This window comes from Hylaeus anthracinus, unplaced genomic scaffold (assembly GCF_026225885.1).
Source record: "Hylaeus anthracinus isolate JK02 unplaced genomic scaffold, UHH_iyHylAnth1.0_haploid 11989, whole genome shotgun sequence".
Taxonomy (NCBI): Eukaryota; Metazoa; Arthropoda; class Insecta; order Hymenoptera; family Colletidae; genus Hylaeus; species Hylaeus anthracinus.
The window spans coordinates 9,407,128-9,428,673 of NW_026534337.1; the positions used below are offsets into that span (position 1 = coordinate 9,407,128).

The 21,546-nt window shown below is 36.5% G+C and overlaps 3 protein-coding genes across 7 annotated transcripts; 2 read left to right on the top strand and 1 right to left on the bottom strand.

The window, feature by feature from the left end:
• Window positions 1-4,993: 4,993 nt before the first annotated feature.
• LOC128887940 (cysteine-rich with EGF-like domain protein 2) lies at window positions 4,994-7,701 on the bottom strand. 2 transcript variants are annotated; one of them, XM_054144461.1, is made up of 4 exons: window positions 7,090-7,692; window positions 6,236-6,893; window positions 6,079-6,174; window positions 4,994-5,987 (listed from the first exon to the last, which is right to left on the bottom strand). In XM_054144461.1, exons 1-4 carry the CDS (start codon window positions 7,255-7,257, stop codon window positions 5,767-5,769), a joined length of 1,143 nt encoding a protein of 380 aa, XP_054000436.1. In that variant the 5' UTR covers window positions 7,258-7,692; the 3' UTR covers window positions 4,994-5,766. The 2 variants fall into 2 exon arrangements, with proteins under 2 accessions (XP_054000436.1, XP_054000437.1); XM_054144462.1 differs by having other exon boundaries at window positions 5,868-6,007; window positions 7,090-7,701.
• A 346-nt stretch (window positions 7,702-8,047) lies between these two features.
• On the top strand, window positions 8,048-12,622 carry LOC128887930 (coatomer subunit alpha). The gene is made up of 5 exons (XM_054144434.1): window positions 8,048-8,223; window positions 8,392-9,616; window positions 9,690-10,637; window positions 10,715-11,869; window positions 11,943-12,622. The coding sequence occupies exons 1-5, from the start codon at window positions 8,144-8,146 to the stop codon at window positions 12,177-12,179; spliced, it is 3,645 nt and encodes a 1,214-aa protein (XP_054000409.1). The 5' UTR covers window positions 8,048-8,143; the 3' UTR covers window positions 12,180-12,622.
• Window positions 12,623-13,654: 1,032 nt separating this feature from the next.
• LOC128887927 (host cell factor 1) lies at window positions 13,655-20,666 on the top strand. Of its 4 annotated transcripts, none has more exons than XM_054144428.1 (7): window positions 13,655-14,698; window positions 15,458-16,165; window positions 16,246-16,397; window positions 16,467-19,370; window positions 19,451-19,675; window positions 19,761-20,145; window positions 20,278-20,666. In XM_054144428.1, the coding sequence occupies exons 1-7, from the start codon at window positions 14,539-14,541 to the stop codon at window positions 20,400-20,402; spliced, it is 4,659 nt and encodes a 1,552-aa protein (XP_054000403.1). In that variant the 5' UTR covers window positions 13,655-14,538; the 3' UTR covers window positions 20,403-20,666. The 4 variants fall into 4 exon arrangements, with proteins under 4 accessions (XP_054000403.1, XP_054000404.1, XP_054000405.1 ...); XM_054144429.1 differs by having other exon boundaries at window positions 13,656-14,698; window positions 20,281-20,666; XM_054144430.1 differs by having other exon boundaries at window positions 13,656-14,698; window positions 16,246-16,391.
• The last annotated feature ends 880 nt before the right edge of the window (window positions 20,667-21,546 follow it).

Genomic DNA, 21,546 nt, shown 5'->3' on the forward strand with positions numbered 1-21,546 from the left:
TACGAAATATTTGTTATAACTATGCATGTGTATTGTTGGAGTATTTTATTTTAAACGACCACAAGTACTTTATAATTTTATCTGTGCATCTATATTGTAACAAATTGTATAGTATATAATAAATATTAAATAAATATTTATAAATATTTGTTATAACTATGCATGTGTATTATTGAAGTATTTTATTTTAAACGACCACAAGTACTTTATAATTTTATCTGTGCATCTATATTGCAATACATTGTATAGTAAATAATAAATATTACTATGTATTTGTTATAACTATACATGTATATTGTTGGAGTATTTTATTGCTTGCTCCAATTTTTGAAAATTGTTATTATATTTCAATGAGAAGTATACTGTATTCAGAGAAATCTGTGAGAATAAGATTGATCGGAAAATTGTTAATTAGAACATTAGAAAATGTTATCGAAATACGTCTATCGAAATTGTTTCTACCGAGATTGATTTCTCGTTAATTGAATCAGGTATCCATAGGTTTTGAATTCTGTGAAGAAGACCGTAAAATAGCTACTCCTTATATACAAACATGAGAAGAATTATTATATTAGCTATATAAAATATAGAGTGTAAAAAAGAATGAAGAAAAAAATGAAAAGAATTTATCGTGGTGCATTTCCGTTTTCCTAGACTCGCTCGAGCAGAATTTCGAAGAACGCCTGCGTTGAATAGAAGGGATGACACGGTTAGGGATAAAATGTTACCCCTAAAAATCTATCTAACCCCCTTTTCTGGAGCCTTATATGGCTAACCCGCTGCTTTTTTTAAAACCTAACACGCTGCATTTTTTTCCTGTCCTCACATGTGCCAAGCGTTGGCTGCGATCATCGAGCTGAGTCATTCCAAGACGTTGCATGATTTTTGTATCAGAAATACACGTTTCTACTACACATATTATAAATAAGTAAGTCTTTAATTTCAACAATTAAAAATGAACTATCTCATGATTTGTCAATGTAACAAAAAATATTGGCACATCTCTAACAGAAGTTAAATATATGAAAGTTTTGTGCAAGCAATTTTTACCATTAAAAAATGTGGTAAATATTAGAAAATACTTCAGTAATGAATTCTAATATTTCTGTAAGTAGTGATTAATTTTCAATTGCATTACTAATTCCTTTTCTATTTATCCAACACTTCCCCACAATCATTATAAAAACCTAACTTCGACAATATGTTCACGTTTCATTTAAATTCTGTAGCACATAGAAGTACTTACATAAAAGAGACACGTTGTACATTTTATAACCGCACATTTAATGTTACACTCGCCTGCATTCAACATTTATATCCAAAACGATCGTTATTTCTATCACACGGCACTTTATTAGGACACGAACCACTGGGAGGATCGAAAGAGAATTGCAGAAATGTCTACACAAATATTTCGTGCAAATTAAATATTCACGTCTCCTGAAACTTGAATAATTTTAACACTACTTCTGTAATATCGGAGCGTAGACGTTTTAGAGAACATCACCGGTCTTATACCAATAACGTACTGAACTCTGACACACATAGCGTTCCTTCTTCTGATCGGGGTTGCGTTATTATTATTTAAAACAACCCTTCGAGCGACGCGGAGGGTAAAGTTACCAACCCAGGACCTTTGAACAGAGGAAAGGGGGAACTAAAAAGTTGGAAGGGTGAACGGTTTTTGGTCCAGGTGCCGGCAATCTCTGGGGGTTAAAGGCAGGGGGTACGTGGAAACCAACTCTCTTCTCATTTCATTTTTTTATACTAGTTCACGCAGGAAATAATACAGAATGCCGATGTAGGAACATTTTCTAATTATTGCACAATTATCAGACAAAAATGGCAATTATTTAACAGCATCCACATTTTACTTATATTTTTAAAACATTCTCACGTATATCATATCTGATTTCTAATAATACTTAACAAGAGCCACATACAGTAACACTCTATAATAACTGGTAACAGTATAAATTATATTTTTTGAAAGTCAAGTACTCCTTTTAATAGTTACATGTATTTTACACAAACCTGTATCTATACTAAGATACATAGAAAGATATGTCTAACATAAGATTAAATCTACAACATTTTTATTAAATGTAAATGTCATAAACTTAGATCTACTTTTACATTCGCATAGTTCAAGGAGAATAAATACTATTTGAGTAAATTTTGTTTTAATTTCAATTATCGGCGGGTAAAGTCTCTCGTCCATCAAAAATTGTTATGGATATGAATATCACACTAAGTATTGCATCCCCCTCAAGCGCCTTCGCTAAATATGACACATCAACCTCGACGTTTCTCTTTCGAGACCCAACAGGTCACAAACGCCACCTGTGCACCCCCAGCTGTACTACCGGTGCAAGCCCAAATTTCCAAATGTCCAAAATAAATTCATCCCCCCAATTCCGTGTCCTCAATCCCAGAATAAAATCAGATACAAGCAAGAATAAACCCCAGTCAATGTTATTTTTTTCTACAGCAAGGAACACTCACGCATTTCTCCAAATCCTCCCAAGCTCATACAGTACATCCCTTGCGTTTCCATCTCCAGCATTTGAGGCATTTCATCCACCCATCAAACTTACCATTATTCGAGTGAACCTACTTGTGCAGCAGGTTGGCCATTTCGTTTTCATTTTCCATACTTGCAACAGGAAATTTGTTAGATTTAAGACTCCGTTTCGTTGAAGTTTGAAAGTACGGGGATGATTCTTTTTCAATTTTTGAGTTATAGTTTTGTGTTTCATCCCTCGCGACTCTTGTTTGTATGATGAATCTGGTATGATCGCGCTGGTCCTCTCTGTTGGGGACTTATGCGACAGCTTGTAAGGAGGATTTGAGATGTAGTGGGACGCGGCAGCGAATGAATTTTTCGATTTTGAAATGGCTGGTGGTGGATCATCTGATGAGAGTCTTCATTGGCGTGTGAGCCAATAACTAATGTATTATATACTATCGTTAAATTAATGTAATAGCTTTGCGAGTATGCATTAATTAGAATTTGAAAATTCTAAATGAATCAACTTTGTTTTATCACATTCAATTTCGTGTGTTTACATTGCCAAACACCGCAAAAATTTGTTAATATGGATATATTTTACGTAGAGTATTGCGAACTTGCGACCTATTTATCTGTGAATCTATACTGAAGGCAACGTCATTTTAACTGCAAGAAAGTGTAGCTCCTTAGCGGCAACAAATATTAGCGTTTATATTTGATCAAAATTGAAATTGTGTAGTTAATTTATGTAGGATCCTAGAATTGTTTCCAAAAGAGAAAGCGGAATCCTTGAGTCGAAGCATCGACGACTCGAGCTAAAGGCGTCGCATCGCGACCACCTAGGTGATGTAGGGTATGAATGAGAGGGAGATAAGAATGAAAGTGCGAATGGATGGAAAACAGATATGAATGTTGTACCGGACTTTCCTTACGGATAAAGGAAAACGGGCAGTGTGGACCTAGCAAGCGAACCATAAAGAAGTATCACCGTATTCCGCTGTATCATATTATTTTTATCTTTTTATTAAACTTTGTTTTATCCGTAAGCATCTGTGCTCATTATATCACGGCAACATTCACAACTCCACTTTAATTGATTTCACATTTATATTCGACGTCAACGAACTTACTTCTTCCTGTAAATGTTTGAAAAGCAGATTTGCGATGGGCTCTTATTTTATAAGAACGTGAAAGAATGATAGTATAATTATAAACGAGATGTAAAATGCATGTTTCATTTCACGGGAGATGGTGCTACGCGAATTGCAATAACGATCTCATAAATCGAAGAATACATGTCTTCAAATTAGTCAACACTTGATTATGTAGTCTACTAATTTCACTTTGGTATTGATTAATGCCGTGTGTTATCATAACGACGCCTTCCAAAAATTGACTAATATGGATATATTTTACGCAAAGTATTGCTAAATTTCAGCCCTTTTACTTTTGACTATGTACTATAGACGACGTCAACGTAATTACGAGAAACTGTAGCCACCTAGTGGCCAAGAACGTATTTACTCCAAGCGATTGATATACCAGAGAAAATGTTTTTATAATTAAATAATGCCAATAATAAATACCTACAGTGACCCAATTAAATTTGTAATGCACAAGTTTCTATTAATCTATTATTGTTTAATAAATTACGGATGGCCGTTTATAAATTACCAAACAGGTTGGCAGCACAAAAATCATACGAATACGATTTTATTTTCTGTTGCTACAGACATGCCACGCATAAATGATACAAACATAATACGAAGAATTGTTTCTCATTTATTTCTCACGCGAATTATGTTAAACTTTTAACATTTTCATTCGATTGACTGTGAAGTTGTGTAGTTAACTTATGATTTATGTTAAGGAACTTATTCTATTCTGTAAATATTTAAGAAGCAGACGTGTGACGTCTTTTATGCATTAAGAAAGTAAAAATATAATGACACATGAAATATACATTTTACTTTATGAGTGGTGATGTTAAGCTAATTGTAAATACCGACATCATAAGTTATCAACCAACGGTCTTATGGGTATTTACTTCCAAATTAAAGTGAAAATAATTTATATTTAAAGAGAGATTAATTACTAACTAGATGTAGATTCATATTTATATCACAAAGAAAGCTGCGCACTGTATAGCTTCGTACAAAAATTTAATATGGATATAGATATTAGAGTATTGCAAAATTAATACCTACAAGTGCAGATATATAATTTCCTCTACCAAAATTCTTTTGCGAGAAAACGTATATCCCTACAGCCCTCTAGCGTACAGTTTGTGAAGCTATAGACAACCTTATAATATTTATTAAAATCAATATCGCTATAGTAAATATTATTATACGTCTTAAATTTGTATATTATTAACTAATTGTTATCACTGTAATTAAAAACAATATTACGAATATTTCATAAAAATAATGCATTTGAAAACAATTTTACTAATTTTTATGGTAGGAATTATATTGTTCAAATAGCATTATACATTTTATATTTTTATTACACATTTTTACAAAGTCATCATCAACACTGAAATATCATTCATCTTACAAACGGTAATTACATTTTATTATATTAATATATTTTGTATTTAACGCGACTATTATTTCCTATATTATAGATAATCGGAATAATATGATTTATTTTTGTTACTGTCTAATTTATTTATTTTAAATATTTTTAAATTTACGATACATTTTTTTAATGAATCTAATGTTTTTAAATGCATGGTACGATCTTTAGTAAACTACAACATTTATATGCTGTTGTTTCTTTTCTTATAAGTAACACTCCAATTAATTTGAAGTCAAATAATATGAACAGTGATTAAAACACTGAAGATACTCAATATTCGATTTCGAAATTGTATATATCCATATACATACATAGTTTACAGAATATATTACCTTTATCCTTATTATATATTTATTCTATAGCACATTCGTCAATAGTATTTTAAGTTCTTCTGAATACAAAAACTTGACACAAAGTACAAAATGTGTAGTTATAAATTAAGTTCTTAGTACAATTCTTTATCTGAATATTATATATTTCCTAGGTTTATTACACTTTTAAGTTGAAAACAGCTATAAAGTTTTGTAATAAGCATACAAATAAAAAAATTTTAAACAATCATTATTTTAATAACCATTGATGTATGATGTATATTACATATTTTTTAGTAATTGACATCTTCACAAAATTTAATGAAAGAAAGTTAATCATTTTATAAATTCTCTACCTATTTATGTTGACCCTAAAATGTCTACATTTGCTGTTGTGTCCTGAACATTACTGTTAGCTATCATATATTCTGAAACTGATATGTATATACCAACTAATAATCCAATTACACTTGCTATGTAAATATTTCGCTGGAAAATAATACATGTTGCAACACATAGACCGAAATATGTAGCATATCGTGCAGTATTCTCTTGATGTTTGCGCCCCAGGATATCAGAATCTAGTATAAAGAAACTCATACTATACTAAACATATATCATTATTAATCATGTATTAAATTGAGTATGTCATTAATAAATGATGTAACTTACTTATACATAGATTATCCTTTTTATGATATCCTTCAGCACATTTTATACACATATCTGGACCATCTCCTGTACAACCACTACAGGCTTTGTCGCAACCTAAGTTAAATAAAAGAATTAGTACCTAGATTATATTTGGCATTTATTTCTTATGACTTACTTAAGCATGAATAACCTCCTTCCTTATTAATACAAAACTGATTGCCAGGACAATATTTATCATTTGTTATACATTCATCAATGTCAAAGCAACCTTCTTCATCTAACATATACCACCCTTTCATACATTTTTCACAATTCTTAGGCCCTGCTCCTTTACAAGGACCATCACAGGCAGCATGACACCGAGAACAGAGTAATTTATTCTCATCTTTATAGGATTCATAAAATCCATTTGCACAATGTGAACAATTATCTCCTTCATAGCCTTTATCACACATACATCCACCATTTCCTTTTCTAGTGCCTGCTCCTTTACATTTACCATTATTGTTACAAATTTTATTTGGAAAACCTGGACATGGTGTACACTTAGGACCAAAATGATCTTTTGGACAACAGCTTTCTGTTTGTTCTATACATATATAATCATGTATATCTGGATGCGATTGCTGATGGTTAAACCACCAATCCTCTATTTTGCTTTCTAATTCTTCAGCTAAAGCGTGACACTGAGTTTCACCACGCTCTACCTCTTTACACAAATGTTCTTGTATCTCTATCAATCTAGTTTCACTCTTTGAATATGAACCTAACTTATCCTCCTCCCAAGCACTATCACCACCATCAAATTTCTCACGACTGGTTCTTTCAATGCCCTGTATGATAACAAAAATGTTATTTGTAAATTGTGAAGTAAAGATGTAGAGAAAATAGAATCATGCAACAAGTATGTTTATAGAAGAGTTATTTTTATATCTGGCATATTTCTAATTAGTAATCTTTTTTGCAATGTAGACACATACAAGAATAATGCAATAACATATTTAAAGTTACATTTCAAATTCAACTTACCTTTTTAAAACTATTTATTAAGACCCTACAAGCCGCACACGGAGGAAACTTCTGCGCTTTGAGTTCTTCATTTGACGGTGTTTTATCACAATTTACATAAGCAGATGTACAAAGTAAAATAAATAAACTTAACAATCGAAGACAGATGACATCACCGAGTTTTCGCATTATTCCACTCGAATGTACCGGCCAATGTTCGACGTTAGCATTCGCTCAAAAACTGACAGAAAATCCCTTAGCCTGTTTTACGAATATACAGACATTAAAAATCTAAATAATTTACTTCAAAATGTTTCATGAACGTTCATAACCGCTTTAAATATTCCAACTGTATCTAAAGTAAGGAAGAAATTGAACAGACTCTTCTGGATTGATAGCAAAGTACCAGACGACAAAACAAGTGTTTTGTAAAGAGCATGCGCATATCACAACAAGTTAAATACAAGCAAACCAATTCAAGAATGCCACATGGTATTTTACAGAGATAGGCAAAATTCATATCTACGTAGATCAAAATTTCGAATAATAAGTTGAGGTTGAACAGCTGTTCACTCGTTACTCGTTAAATAAAAATTCGACTGTATATTTTAGCGTGAAATATTTCGTATTGAATAACTCACAACAAAATTACTGTCCGTTGGTCTTAATTGTTATCTATTATCAAATTTTGTCCATATATGATACTCTATATAAATACTTTCATAAAGTACTTATTTGAAGTATATTTTCATACAGAAACTTACAAACTAGTTTATCAGTTCAAAAGAATGAAAATGTACTATATTATTGCATGATAAAATGAATATGAGATCGAAACATATATTTTTACGATAAATGTATGATTTATTTAAATAAATAAACACATAAATCTTGGATATTTCTTGTATAAATATATTCTAATAAGTACTGCTTCCAACCTGCACGTGATCATCTATTAAGATTCTGTGTTTCATGGTAGGAATAGTGACGTGTCTTCAGTCGTGTCAAATTTTCAAAGGTTAGGAGTAAGGAATGTGTCTTTAATCACAACGCTTTGTTTGACACTTAATAAACCATGTTGACAAAGTTTGAAACGAAATCCGCTCGCGTAAAAGGGTTATCCTTTCATCCAAAACGTCCATGGGTTTTAGCAAGGTAAATAATATGAATTGTCACCATTCATTAGCCTTCACTTTAAATTCTTAAAATATATTTAAAAATATGCTTCTATTTAAATGCCTATTTTAATTATTTTTATTATGAGTGAAATAATACAATTATTATATGAACAGTTTAATAAAAATTCTAACTTGTATGTTACAGTTTACACAATGGAGTTATACAATTATGGGACTATCGTATGTGTACCCTATTAGATAAATTTGATGAACACGATGGACCTGTTCGTGGAATCTGTTTCCATAATCAACAACCCTTATTTGTATCTGGTGGTGATGATTATAAAATTAAAGTATGGAATTATAAGCAACGCAGATGCATCTTTACTCTGTTAGGTCACTTAGATTATATCAGAACAATCGTATTTCATCAAGAATATCCATGGATTCTAAGTGCATCAGATGATCAGACAATCCGTATATGGAACTGGCAAAGTCGCACTTGTATTTGTGTCTTAACTGGACACAATCACTATGTAATGTGTGCACAATTTCACCCTACTGAAGATATAATAGTATCAGCTTCTTTAGATCAAACTGTTAGAGTATGGGACATATCTGGTTTGAGAAAGAAAAATGTAGCTCCTGGCCCAGGAGGCTTGGAAGATCATTTAAAAAATCCTGGTGCAACTGATTTATTTGGCCAGGCAGATGCTGTTGTAAAGCATGTTCTTGAAGGACATGACCGGGGTGTTAATTGGGCATGTTTTCATCCCACATTACCTTTGATTGTTTCTGGAGCAGATGATAGACAGATTAAAATGTGGAGGATGAATGATGCCAAAGCATGGGAGGTGGATACTTGTCGTGGGCATTATAACAATGTCTCTTGCGTGTTGTTCCACCCTAGGCAAGACCTAATTCTTTCTAATGCAGAAGATAAGAGTATCCGCGTTTGGGATATGACGAAACGCACGTGTTTACACACATTCAGAAGAGAGCATGAAAGATTTTGGGTCCTTGCTGCACATCCTACTTTAAATCTCTTTGCTGCTGGACATGATTCTGGAATGATTATTTTCAAACTCGAGAGAGAGCGTCCAGCATATTCTGTATACGGAAACGTCCTCTATTACGTGAAAGAACGTTTTCTTAGAAAATTAGATTTCACTACTTCTAAAGACACGTCTGTTATGCAAATACGTGGAGGTGGAAAGACACCTCCCTACAGTATGTCATACAACCAAGCTGAAAACGCTGTTTTAATCTGTACAAGATCGCCCAACAATATCGAAAACAGTACTTACGATTTATACATGATACCGCGCGAGGGTGACTCGAATACTGATGCTGATACAAAACGCGCTTCTGGTGTCACTGCCATTTGGGTTGCTAGAAATCGTTTTGCAGTATTAGACAGAGCATATTCGGTAAGTATTTAGACAAAGGTGAATTTAAATGATCAAAGATAATGAATTATAATCGATTAATTATTTTTTACAGTTGGTTATCAAGAATCTGAAAAATGAAATAACAAAGAAGGTGCAAATTCCGAATTGCGATGAAATATTTTATGCTGGCACGGGAATGCTTCTTTTACGCGATGCTGATCAAGTAACGCTCTTTGACGTTCAGCAGAAGAGAACTTTAGCGGAAGTAAAAATTTCTAAATGTAGATACGTCGTTTGGTCTAGCGATATGTCTCATGTTGCTTTACTCGCGAAGCATACTGTTAATATTTGCAATCGACGATTGGAGTCCCTTTGCTCTGTACATGAAAATACTAGAGTGAAATCAGGAGCGTGGGATGATTCTGGAGTATTTATCTACACTACCAGCAATCACATTAAATACGCGATTAACAACGGTGATCACGGCATCATCCGCACGTTAGATTTACCAATATACGTAACCAGAGTAAAAGGCAATCAAGTTTATTGCCTGGACAGAGAATGCAGACCAAGAATTCTTCGAATAGATCCAACTGAATATAAATTCAAACTAGCATTGATTAATAGAAAATACGAAGAGGTTTTACACATGGTTCGCAATGCAAACCTCGTTGGTCAATCTATAATTGCATATCTACAACAGAAAGGATATCCTGAAGTTGCTTTGCACTTCGTTAAAGATGAAAAAACCAGATTCGGCCTTGCACTTGAATGCGGGAACATTGAAGTAGCTCTAGAAGCCGCGAAATCCCTTGATCAGAAACCTTGTTGGGAGAGTTTGGCTCAAGCAGCTTTACTGCAAGGTAATCATCAAGTTGTGGAAATGTGCTATCAGAGAACTAAGAATTTCGAAAAGTTATCGTTCCTGTATCTAATAACTGGTAACTTAGAAAAGTTACGTAAAATGATTAAGATTGCCGAAATCAGGAAAGACGTTTCTGGACAGTACCAGGGTAGTTTGTTACTCGGTGATATTTATGAGCGTGCGAAAATCTTACGGGTGTGTATTTTACAACTTTTACTTCATATTTAATTTTTAATTAAATTTAATGTCTATTTCATCTTCTTGTATTACAGAATTCATGGCAAGCATCTCTAGCTTACGTCACCGAGAAAATTCATGGTATTTCACTCGCCAAAGATGATATCGAATACAGCTACATGAGAGAAGAACTTTCCGCTCTCGAAAAAGGAGCAGTGTACCTTCAACCTCCAGTTCCTATCCAACAAGCTGAAAATAACTGGCCACTGTTAACAGTTTCGAAAGGCTTCTTCGAGGGTGCAATGTTATCACGCGGAAAGAGTCAAGTAGCTGCTGCTTTAGCTCCAGAAGAAGATGGTACTGTAGCCGCCGAAGGATGGGGCAATGACGATGAATTAGGATTAGACGATGAGGAAGGTGGCGATACCGAGCAGCCTCCAGAAGGAGAAGAAAGTGCTGGATGGGACGTTGAAGAAGTGGATCTACCGCCAGAACTAGAAACTACAGTGACTGCAGTGGAAGATGGCTACTATACGCCACCAACCAAAGGGGTACCACCGACGCAACATTGGGTGAATAATTCCCAGTTGGTCGTGGATCATATATTAGCTGGATCATTTGAAACTGCGTTTAGGTTATTGAACGATCAAATTGGCGTGGTTGAATTTGGAGCTTTCCAGAATCTTTTTATGAATACTTTCGCTCGCGCTAGAACATCATTCGATACGTTACCGAATATACCCTCGTTATACGCGTATCCTCAACGAAATTGGAAAGATACAAATCCCAAGGGTGGGCTACCAGCAGTTGGATTACACCTTACCGATTTAGTTCAGAGACTTCAAGTATGCTATCACTTGACAACCGGCGGAAAGTTTCCTGAAGCAGTAGAAAAGTTTCAAGCGATTTTACTCAGCGTACCGCTACTAGTCGTCGACACAAGACAAGATATTGCTGAAGCACAGCAACTGATTCAAATTTGTAGAGAGTACATCCTAGGATTAAAGATGGAAACTGAAAGGAAGAATCTTCCTAAAGCCACCCTATCTGAGCAAAAACGAATCTGTGAAATGGCAGCCTACTTTACACACTGCAGTTTGCAACCTGTGCATCAGATACTCACTTTAAGGATAGCTGTGAATATGTTCTTCAAGTTGAAGAACTATAAAACAGCTGCTTCCTTTGCAAGGAGGTTACTTGAATTGGGACCTAAGCCAGAATTAGCACAACAAGTTAGGAAAATTTTGCAGGTATGTATGTTGTACATATTGTTAGCATATGTAAGTGTATCATAACATATTTTATTTATTTTTCGTTTTGTAGGTATGTGATAAAAGCCCAGTAGATGAACATCAATTAGCATATGATGAGCACAATCCGTTCTCATTGTGTGCAAGCACATTTGTTCCAATTTATAGAGGGAAACCAGAAGTTAAATGCCCATTATGCGGGGCAAGTTACTTGCCACAATTTAAAGATACAGTGTGTAAAGTCTGTGAAGTTGCGTTAATTGGCAAAGAATGCATTGGCTTGAGAATAAGCCCTATTCAATTCCGATAATTTTTTAGTATCTGTTTGCAGTAATTTACCTACCAATGATAACGTCATTGTCATCTAAAAAAACTAGACACAGCAATGCATTATATGCTAATACAGTATCTCGATTCTACTAATTTGTTAATTACGTTAAATGTAAAAGGTATTATGTCATTCCAGAAAAGTATTGTAAATATCATAAAACATAAACATGTTAATCCGAATCTTAAAAATGTCTCCTTCAGTGATTTACCAAGGAAAATAACAAATTTTTGTATTATGCTTGTATTGTTATTATTATTTCATATTGAAACAATGCAAAATATATTTTTAAAATATAGTGGTAAAACAAACTGAACTTTAGCAAAGGTTATGTATCGTTTTAATTAAATTTTGTATACTTTTTCCAGAAATTTCGAATTTGTACGATTTATCGCATGCACATTTAATAAATGTTATTATCAAGTGACTACATAAGGTTTTTCTCATTATCTGTTACACAGGGTCATGGATAGGTATATGGAATTTTGTATGCTATAGCAATTAATTATTCAACAATTTTATACGCGCTATGTTAGTAAAAAGAAATAAATAAATATTTGGACTAAAGTAACGAAATTTAAAATGTTTCAAATGATCATGTACCTCTAGGCATATCCTTGGTCGACGTAGCGAACCAATGGAATTTTAGTCACGTGATAGTCTCGATTTCCATTCAACTTCATCGTCTCATAAAACATATTATTATAAGGGCAAGCACGTAAACGCCCAAACGAAACTATAAAATGGAAGCAGGGCCGAATTAAGACATGGAGACTAGGGTTATAATTTAAGAGCATTCATCAGATAAAGAGCATCCAGAAATAAATAATTTGAGCCTATTTCATGAATTTAAATATTAGCATAAAATTTAATTAGTAAAAGCTTGGTTTCATGAACGAGACAATCTGGTAACAAGACCACGTGATTTGCAACAAAATCTCATTGGTCCACTACGACCTGTCTAGAACATATGTTTTTTTTTATATTACTGTATCTGATACTTCTATATATTTTCTTTAAATTACTTTTCCATTGTAGAACTGTAATTACCATATGAAAATAGGAATTTGTATAATTTCTGTGTTCAAGGTATATTGCCCCGCCACTTCTCCCTGTCGCAAATCAAGTATCTTTTTTTACCATAATCCATTGTCTTACTAAATAAAGCATAATATACTTACAGCTACTACACTATAATACTTGAGAATAGAATTATATTTCAAATATAAAATAATCTAAACAAGCATAAAATAAATTACAAATGAAATTATCTCCAATCTAAATCGACCATTGATAATGCAATAGTTAGATACGTGATGCATAAATATAACGAGTTTCGGTGAAAACTGCGATCGTATTTACGAAGATACAAGTAACAATTGAAGTTTACATGGAAAAATAGGTGTTTCATGGAACAAACTTCCAAAAATCCCTAGAGCAAAATGAGTTGGTAATATATGCGGTTGTTACCGACGCAAGTTGTGGGCAATGGTGGACGAAGATTGCGGAGGCCGCTTGTGCGTGCCGTCAAACTACTGATTGCAATAGTTTTTTTCGGCAAGTACTATAAACGTCTCGCTGTACATTCGCCACTTTTGCTTGGTCTGTCCATACGTTGCGATCCCTGTAATTCGTACAGTGGTTATCAGTGCATAGTGAAATCTTTTATCGCGCCGTTTTTCGTCCGTTTGACGGAAGTTTCAAAAGGGACGTGAGGCTTCTCTTGATTCGTAGCAGCCGCGAGAAATGTCGAGAGATTAAAGCACAGTGAAATACACGATCACGGTCGTTATTTGACTGCAACGATGATTGTGCAACGTGAAAAATATATACACAGCCGGGCCATTGGTGATCGCTGAGCGGGCACACTAGAAGACGTGAGACCAGTGCCGTAAACATCGCGAACGTAAATATACGGTGTGCGTCTCTGTGTACGTGTTGCATTACAGACGCCTCTCTAAATCGCTTAGAATTTTCGTAATTTCAAATTTCCATCGAATAATATTCGTTCCATTTCATATTTTCGCGAACGATCGCTCGAGACTCTGTCGAACAGACGATTCGCGAAATAGTATAGATAAAAGGGAGGTTAGAATCGAAACGTACGATATCGACGGTACTGGGGAACATCGAGAGTAGTAAGTTTTCCGACGAGTGCGAACTTTCGAATTCACTCGAGTTAAGGGGGGGGATAGCAATTGTGAATATCGAAGTTATCAAAGTTCGAAGATAAGGAAGGGCGCGCTATCTTCGGAAACCATCGGGCGTCCTACTGCTCCAGGGGTAACTCGGTGGTGCATAGTCGCGCGGGTATGAAAAAATGATGTGATCGACGGTCATCATGGCGGCACCCATGCTAAAGTGGAAGCGGATCACAAATCCGACCGGGCCCCAGCCAAGACCCAGGCATGGGCATAGGGCAGTTGCTATTAAAGACCTTATGGTCGTTTTCGGCGGTGGAAACGAGGGCATTGTCGACGAGCTTCATGTCTATAACACGGGTAAGTTGCATCGCTGCTGTGCGTCTTTCGTGCGCGCCGTTCTTGATGATTCCCGCGATCCAAGATGGCGGCATACGTTGACAAGACGGTCACCGGCCGGATCACCGTGGAAACACGAATTACGTTCGTGTCAGATGCTTTATCATGATGTATTCCACGTAATTCGAGTATACCCCCGCTGTACGTGTCTTTCTCAGTTTCGTTTAACGAGGATCGTGATAGTTTCATTGGTAGAATTGGCGCGGTCTGTCATTTTTCATGTTTATACGCGCGGGAGCGGCCATTGCTGTTCTATACGCCCCACCACTGATATGCAACGCGCCGCGTTTCCCGTCATTCCACGTTCACGTTTTGCCTTTCCTTCTCTTTTTTCCTTCCGTACCTATTTCTCCTCCCACTCTTTCATTTTGCGTTTTCACATCCCTTCTGTATCATGTATGCGCACGGCATTTCTCTCATTCGCTACGTTACACGGCCACGCGCGTGCGTATCAGGGCGCGCACTTTGTGTTTAATTTTGAAATCTTTTCCGGAATACTGTTATGGTACACGCTACACAGCTTGCTCATCATAAATATAAAGATCTATATTAATAAACTTCTTTATAATAAAACACGACTATTGAGAATTCAAATGATATATAAGCGAATGTTTAATTAAATGTTACTTTTGAATTTTAATCGAAATTTTGTCAATACCTGTCACATACCTTGATATTCTGAAAGTATTCTTTTTAATACAATATTTATGCATTTTTCAGCAACTAATCAATGGTTTGTACCATCAACAAAAGGCGATATTCCACCTGGCTGTGCAGCGTACGGATTTGTCGTCGATGGAACTCGTATTTTAGTCTTTGGTGGTATGGTAGAATATGGAAAATACTCGAATGAGCTCTATGAACTGCAAGCAAGTAGATGGGAATGGAAAAGATTAAAACCAAAGCCACCCAAACATGATCCTCCGCCGTGTCCTCGACTGGGACATAGCTTTACCCTTATCGGTAACAGGGTTTTTCTATTCGGAGGTTTGGCTAACGACAGTGACGATCCCAAGAACAATATACCAAGATATTTAAACGATTTGTATACGCTCGAGTTACTCCCTAACGGAGCAACAGCTTGGGATGTACCGCAAACACATGGACATGCACCACCACCCAGGGAGTCTCATACCGGCGTGGCTTATACCGATCGCAATACAGGAAAATCCTGTTTGGTGATTTATGGCGGTATGAGCGGCTGCCGTTTGGGTGACCTATGGTTTCTCGATGTTGATTCGATGACCTGGAACAAACCAGTGGTTCACGGACCAACTCCGTTACCACGTTCTCTCCACACTGCCACTTTAATTGGTCATCGAATGTATGTCTTCGGTGGATGGGTACCGCTTGTTGTCGATGATGTTAAAGTTGCAACACATGAAAAAGAATGGAAATGTACAAGTACATTGGCTTGTTTAAATTTAGGTAAGTTAACATTGACATTCTATACATTTCTTCGATATATATTAATTGTGCTTAATAAAAAAATGACTTTGTTATTGTAGAAACATTGACATGGGAGCAACTAACAGTCGATTCCCTGGAAGAAAATGTTCCCCGTGCTCGTGCTGGTCACTGTGCAGTTGGAGTGCATAGTAGACTGTACGTATGGTCTGGTCGAGATGGATATCGCAAAGCTTGGAACAATCAGGTTAGGGTTAGTTCATATAATTAGTTTTCAATAAAAGAATAGTTTTATTTATAATACAGTATAACTTTTTTTCAGGTTTGCTGCAAAGACTTATGGTACCTCGAAGTCAGTAAACCACCCGCGCCATCCCGAGTGCAATTAGTAAGAGCCTCTACGCAAACGTTGGAAGTCAGTTGGACAGCAACACCATCCGCGCAGTATTACATATTGCAAATTCAGAAATATGACATGCCTCCAGCAACAACTGGCACATTTCCTACGGTTAGCACGCAAACCAACACTGCACCCACCACTACACCAGCTGTGGTTACACCTGCAACTGTACCCGTTACATCTCCGCCCATTACCACCGTTGCTGCTCTTCCAACGACTCCAACTTCTGCCAGACCAACTATAGCTCAGACTCCCGTACGAATACAGTCTACCGTGCAGAGCCCAATTCAGAAACCAGTATCATCGCAAGCCGTAACAAAACCAACGAGTCCAATGACGCCAAGAGTAACTGGAAATTTGATCAGAATTCGTTCTCCCATTGTCACTTCGGCACCAGTAACTACCGAACAGCCTGCACCCCCTAATACCACAGTAGCTAGTCAAACGCCAGCTGCTATGTCAGGAATTGCTGCACTGGCTGCAGCGGCTGCTGCTACTCCAAAAATAAGTATGAATAACGTACCAATCCTTCCACAAGCTGCCGCTAATACGATTAGAATGAAGAATGTTCAACCAGGCCAGCAAATACGTTTCGCTGCACCTGGAGCAACAGTGCTGAGAACCGCTTCTCCACAACAAAGTAAACAAATAATCCTTCAAAAACCTGGTCAAAATATATCTGGTCAGCCTCAAATTGTACACCTTCTTAAAACTGGTCAGGGAATGGTAGCAACTGTGCCTAAGGTCAGTCTCATTCCTGGCAAAACTGTTCAAGCAACAGGTGCGAAACCTCTTAACCAGGGACCGACGATATTACGGTTAGTAAATCCTAATACTGTAGCAGGATCTAAAATTCTCACTACCATGAAAACATCTAGTATCGTTGCTATGAGCAAAGGACAAAACATCAGCGGTAAGCAAACAATAATGATTACAAAACCTGGAGGCAATGGTGGACTCGTTGGTCGTAATCAGATAATAGTGGTTACAACTGGCTCCGGTTTGAGAGCTGTACAAGCTGTTACCACCTCCCAAGCCGGTACCGGGCAAACGGGTAATATCACTACACCCGTAAATGTTTTACCATTGTCTGCTACTAATCACGTGACAAACCAGCAAGGAGTGAAAATGATCGTTGTTTCATCGGGAGCTATGGGAGGTGGAACTGCAGGAAAGCCTATCACTATCACAGTTCCAGGCCAGGGTGGCGTACCAAAGACGGTGACTATTGCCACCAAGGGAAGTCCACAAGCCATTTTTAATCCTGGAAAGAGTCAGATCGTTACTATGCCACAAATACAGAAAACACCAGAGGCTGTGACTGTGTCTGGCAAACCTGTAACGTTACAAATGTCTGGTGGAATAGGTGCAAAAACAGTCACACTCATGCCCACAAGTAGTTCGATTGTTACTACTTCGAGTGCATCGGATGCGATAGATACAAGTAAAATGTTGTTTGTTCCATCACAAAAACAACCATCAGCCTCATTAGCGTCTACTTCCGATGGTCCTGCCACTACCGATGCAGCATTGGCTGCGTTGGCTGCGGAAGCAGGTTTGATAGATCCGGTTCAAGAACCTTCTGGTGGCTTATCCTTTATGGTAGCAGCAGATGATGGGGGAGCAGGAGATGGTAAAGTGGAAGATAGTTGCAACGGGAACGAGGCTACCACGGCAGCTGCTTTGGTTTCTCAGATGGGAGCTGGTGAACCTATGCAAGTCGATGGGGATGGAAATTTTGTGATTCCTCAGGTTGATGGAGCAGCAGATATTCTTTTATCTGAGGATGAAGAAACGGATAAGATTGATCTAGAGGAAGATCCTGTTCCTGAAAATCAGGAAGAGTCGGCAACTATAGAATCCGCGGATTTGGAGGAAGATATTGGCGTTGCAACTGCAGAGGAGGATGTTCATATAGAAGAGACTCCCTCAAAAGAATCAGAAACTACTTCGGAAGCAGTACCTGAACCTTCTGTTTCAACAAGTACTGCAGAAGAAATTCCAATAGAGCCGGAACCTTCTGTCGAGTCTCAGCCAGATGAAAGTGAAGTACCAATGGAAACTATTAACGAACCGGAACCAACGAGTGAAAACGATATGCAAATTGTAACTAATCCACCATCCGAAGAAGCACCACCTAAGCCTGATATATCTGATATACAAGAACCCGTAGAAGCTCCATCGGAAGAAGCGTCTATGCCAGACGCCACGGAACCATCAGAAAACGATGAAACTGAACAAATTGATAATGATCCAAAAGACATACATATGGATTCATACATTTCTGATCATGAAAAGTCGCCGGCACCTGAACATTTATCGCCTGAGGATAGCATATCGCAACTTTCTCAGGATGATAGTCAAGATGCTGACAAAGTGAAAGATGATGGTGCAGAGTCAGTGATGGACCTTCCCGAGGAAAGTTCTTCAATGGAAAAATTGGAAGACAATGACGAACCCATGGTTACGGATACTTCTTTAACATCCACCGATGTAAATATGCCAATAACAGTTGCAACTCCCATTGTAACCCCAGATATGCAAATAAAATTAGAACTTGACGAGCCAATGGAACAAGAAAAAATTCCCGAACCGCCAACACCTATGAACGGCGTTGCGCCGCTGGAAAAAGAGGTGGATGTTCAAAAACCAATGACACCGCTGAAAATAGAAATGAGAGAGGAAGCTGTTAAAAAGGAGAGTTTTAAGCAAGAAAAAATAAACGATAGCAGATCGGAAAGTGGAGATGATTCTACCGCATTGACTACATTAGCTACAGCTGCCTTAGGTTCAGCAGAACAACCAATGAAAGTAAAAGCTGAACAGGTAAAGTGATACATTTTTGTATTTTAGTTTATATTGAAGTATTTTTTCATAATGTATACTTTTTTAACACGCATTTATAGAATGAGGATGAAAAGAAGGAGGTAGAATGGTACGACGTGGGAGTAATAAAAGGAACAAGTTTTACTGTACAACATTATTATTTACCTGGCGATGAACCATTAGACATAACGCAACCAAATATGGATATTTTCAAAGGGAGAAGCAAAATTGCCTTAGAACCTGGAACCGCTTATAAATTTAGAGTTGCCGCTGTGAATAGTTGTGGACGAAGTACTTGGAGCGAGGTAAGTAAATTATAAATTATGAAGAATATGTGTAACAAAAATGAGACTATTGAACACTATATAAGGGATTTTTTTTCATTTCAAGGTATCTGCATTCAAAACATGTCTTCCGGGATACCCCGGAGCACCTAGCGCCATAAAAATTTCTAAATCTGCAGAGGGTGCTCAAATATCTTGGGAACCGCCATCTAGTAACGTTGGACCTATTTTGGAGTATTCTGTCTATTTAGCAGTGCGAAGTGCTAGTACAGCGTTGAATAACGACGGCGAACCAAGGACAATTCTATCGACTCCAAATCAGTTAGCTTTTATTAGAGTCTATTGCGGTTCAAATAATTCCTGTTCGGTGACTAATAGTTCCCTTAGTGCCGCTCACGTTGATACTACTACAAAACCGGCCATAATATTTAGAATAGCAGCACGAAATGATAAAGGATATGGACCAGCGACGCAAGTCAGGTGGTTACAAGGTTAGTGTATAGCTTCATTAATTAACAACAAAAGAATTGATCATTTTTAGCAATAATTAAAATTGCGTTTAGTAGCGATACTTACAAAGTCGAACGTTGCTAGGTATCGATGGTTAAATCATTTTTTATCAGCAGATCCAACCACCGCTGTGAAGAGTAACCCTCAGGTGAAGAGACCTGGTACAGACATACGCTCACAGGCAAGCTCCCCACAGAAGAAGGTGAAACCAGAAACACCAAGTGATAACTTTTCGTGAGCCTGTTTTCCCTTTTGGCCTCTTATAGCCCAAATATTCAAACAGCGCTACTCATTATTTAATTTCCGCTGGTACACACGCCTAACAACGATAATGAAACAGTGTATTGTTGAGTAAGCGACGTGATATGCGAGTAAATGAAAGAAATGAATGCACGATAAAGAGCGATGGAAGAGGTGTCCATAGCTAGATTGAGGTATAAACATAAGGGTTAAAAAAGTATTTTAAGTGTTCTATACGAATACAAGGTCTTTCTGTACCGCGTTTTCTGACTCACCGTTATTCTCCTATTCCTTCGCGAATGCGCGACATTTTTCTGTAAAGATAACACGAGTACTGTTAATAAATGGCAAGGTGGTTATTTTGGAGTTAAACAAGTTTTTTCATGTTTACAGTGTTTTCTATGAGCGTGGTAACATATCGATGATGGCTACACTTGCATCACTTTTCATGGCAAATAGTTTTGTCCAAATATTGACCACCTTCACTTTTATTTTCTAATACAAAGGTAGAACATAGCTGCAGTTTAAACAAAACGGTGAAACGGCACTTCTAATTGATTTCTGTGGAGCTCCTGATAAAAGCTTCATAGAAAGTTATTTTAAATGATTCGTACTTTACCTTTTCTTTTATCGTTACTTGAATATATACGTACGTACATATACATATATGTATACGTATACGTACAGAATTTCGAATATTTTTTGGAAGTCGGGAAAACTTCCTATTGCAGTAAAATATTTATTGTAAATATTGTAATTGGAAATACTGTATCTTCTCAGAACTTTGTCTAAAATTTTTCGCTAAAATTTGTAATACGATGCAAGTGTATGGAACAGAAGTTTTGATCATACCATCCTTTTCTGTATAGAACATCGGTGCTACACTTTACTCTGGTTACTTTTGTTACTGCCAATTGCAAAGAAAACATGGAATCAATAAGAGAAAGGGGCACGTAGTATAAAATTCTTTTGAACACATGGTATACAAATTTATCTTTGCAATTTTGTTATTGCTTTCAGTAACGATGCAGAGATATATTGTATCGAAAAGAGTTAAGTTAGTAGAATTGCACATATTATTCTTGAAATTTACAATTTGATTTCAAAGGCGTTGATATTTTAGAGAATAAAAAATCTGAAGA

What these genes read in the sequence shown, in the direction of transcription:
- LOC128887930 (XM_054144434.1), top strand. Translation starts at nt 8,144, where the DNA reads ATGTTGACAAAGTTTGAAACGAAATCCGCTCGCGTAAAAGGGTTATCC. An exon ending in AGCGTGCGAAAATCTTACGG is followed by an intron (nt 10,638 to 10,714) that starts GTGTGTATTTTA and finishes CTTGTATTACAG; the next exon opens with AATTCATGGCAAGCATCTCT. An exon ending in AAGTTAGGAAAATTTTGCAG is followed by an intron (nt 11,870 to 11,942) that starts GTATGTATGTTG and finishes TTCGTTTTGTAG; the next exon opens with GTATGTGATAAAAGCCCAGT.
- LOC128887940 (XM_054144461.1), bottom strand. Translation starts at nt 7,257, where the DNA reads ATGCGAAAACTCGGTGATGTCATCTGTCTTCGATTGTTAAGTTTATTT. An exon ending in TAATAAATAGTTTTAAAAAG is followed by an intron (nt 6,894 to 7,089) that starts GTAAGTTGAATT and finishes GTTATCATACAG; the next exon opens with GGCATTGAAAGAACCAGTCG. An exon ending in AGGAGGTTATTCATGCTTAA is followed by an intron (nt 6,175 to 6,235) that starts GTAAGTCATAAG and finishes TATTTAACTTAG; the next exon opens with GTTGCGACAAAGCCTGTAGT.
- LOC128887927 (XM_054144428.1), top strand. Translation starts at nt 14,539, where the DNA reads ATGGCGGCACCCATGCTAAAGTGGAAGCGGATCACAAATCCGACCGGG. An exon ending in ATTGGCTTGTTTAAATTTAG is followed by an intron (nt 16,166 to 16,245) that starts GTAAGTTAACAT and finishes TTGTTATTGTAG; the next exon opens with AAACATTGACATGGGAGCAA. An exon ending in GACGAAGTACTTGGAGCGAG is followed by an intron (nt 19,676 to 19,760) that starts GTAAGTAAATTA and finishes TTTCATTTCAAG; the next exon opens with GTATCTGCATTCAAAACATG.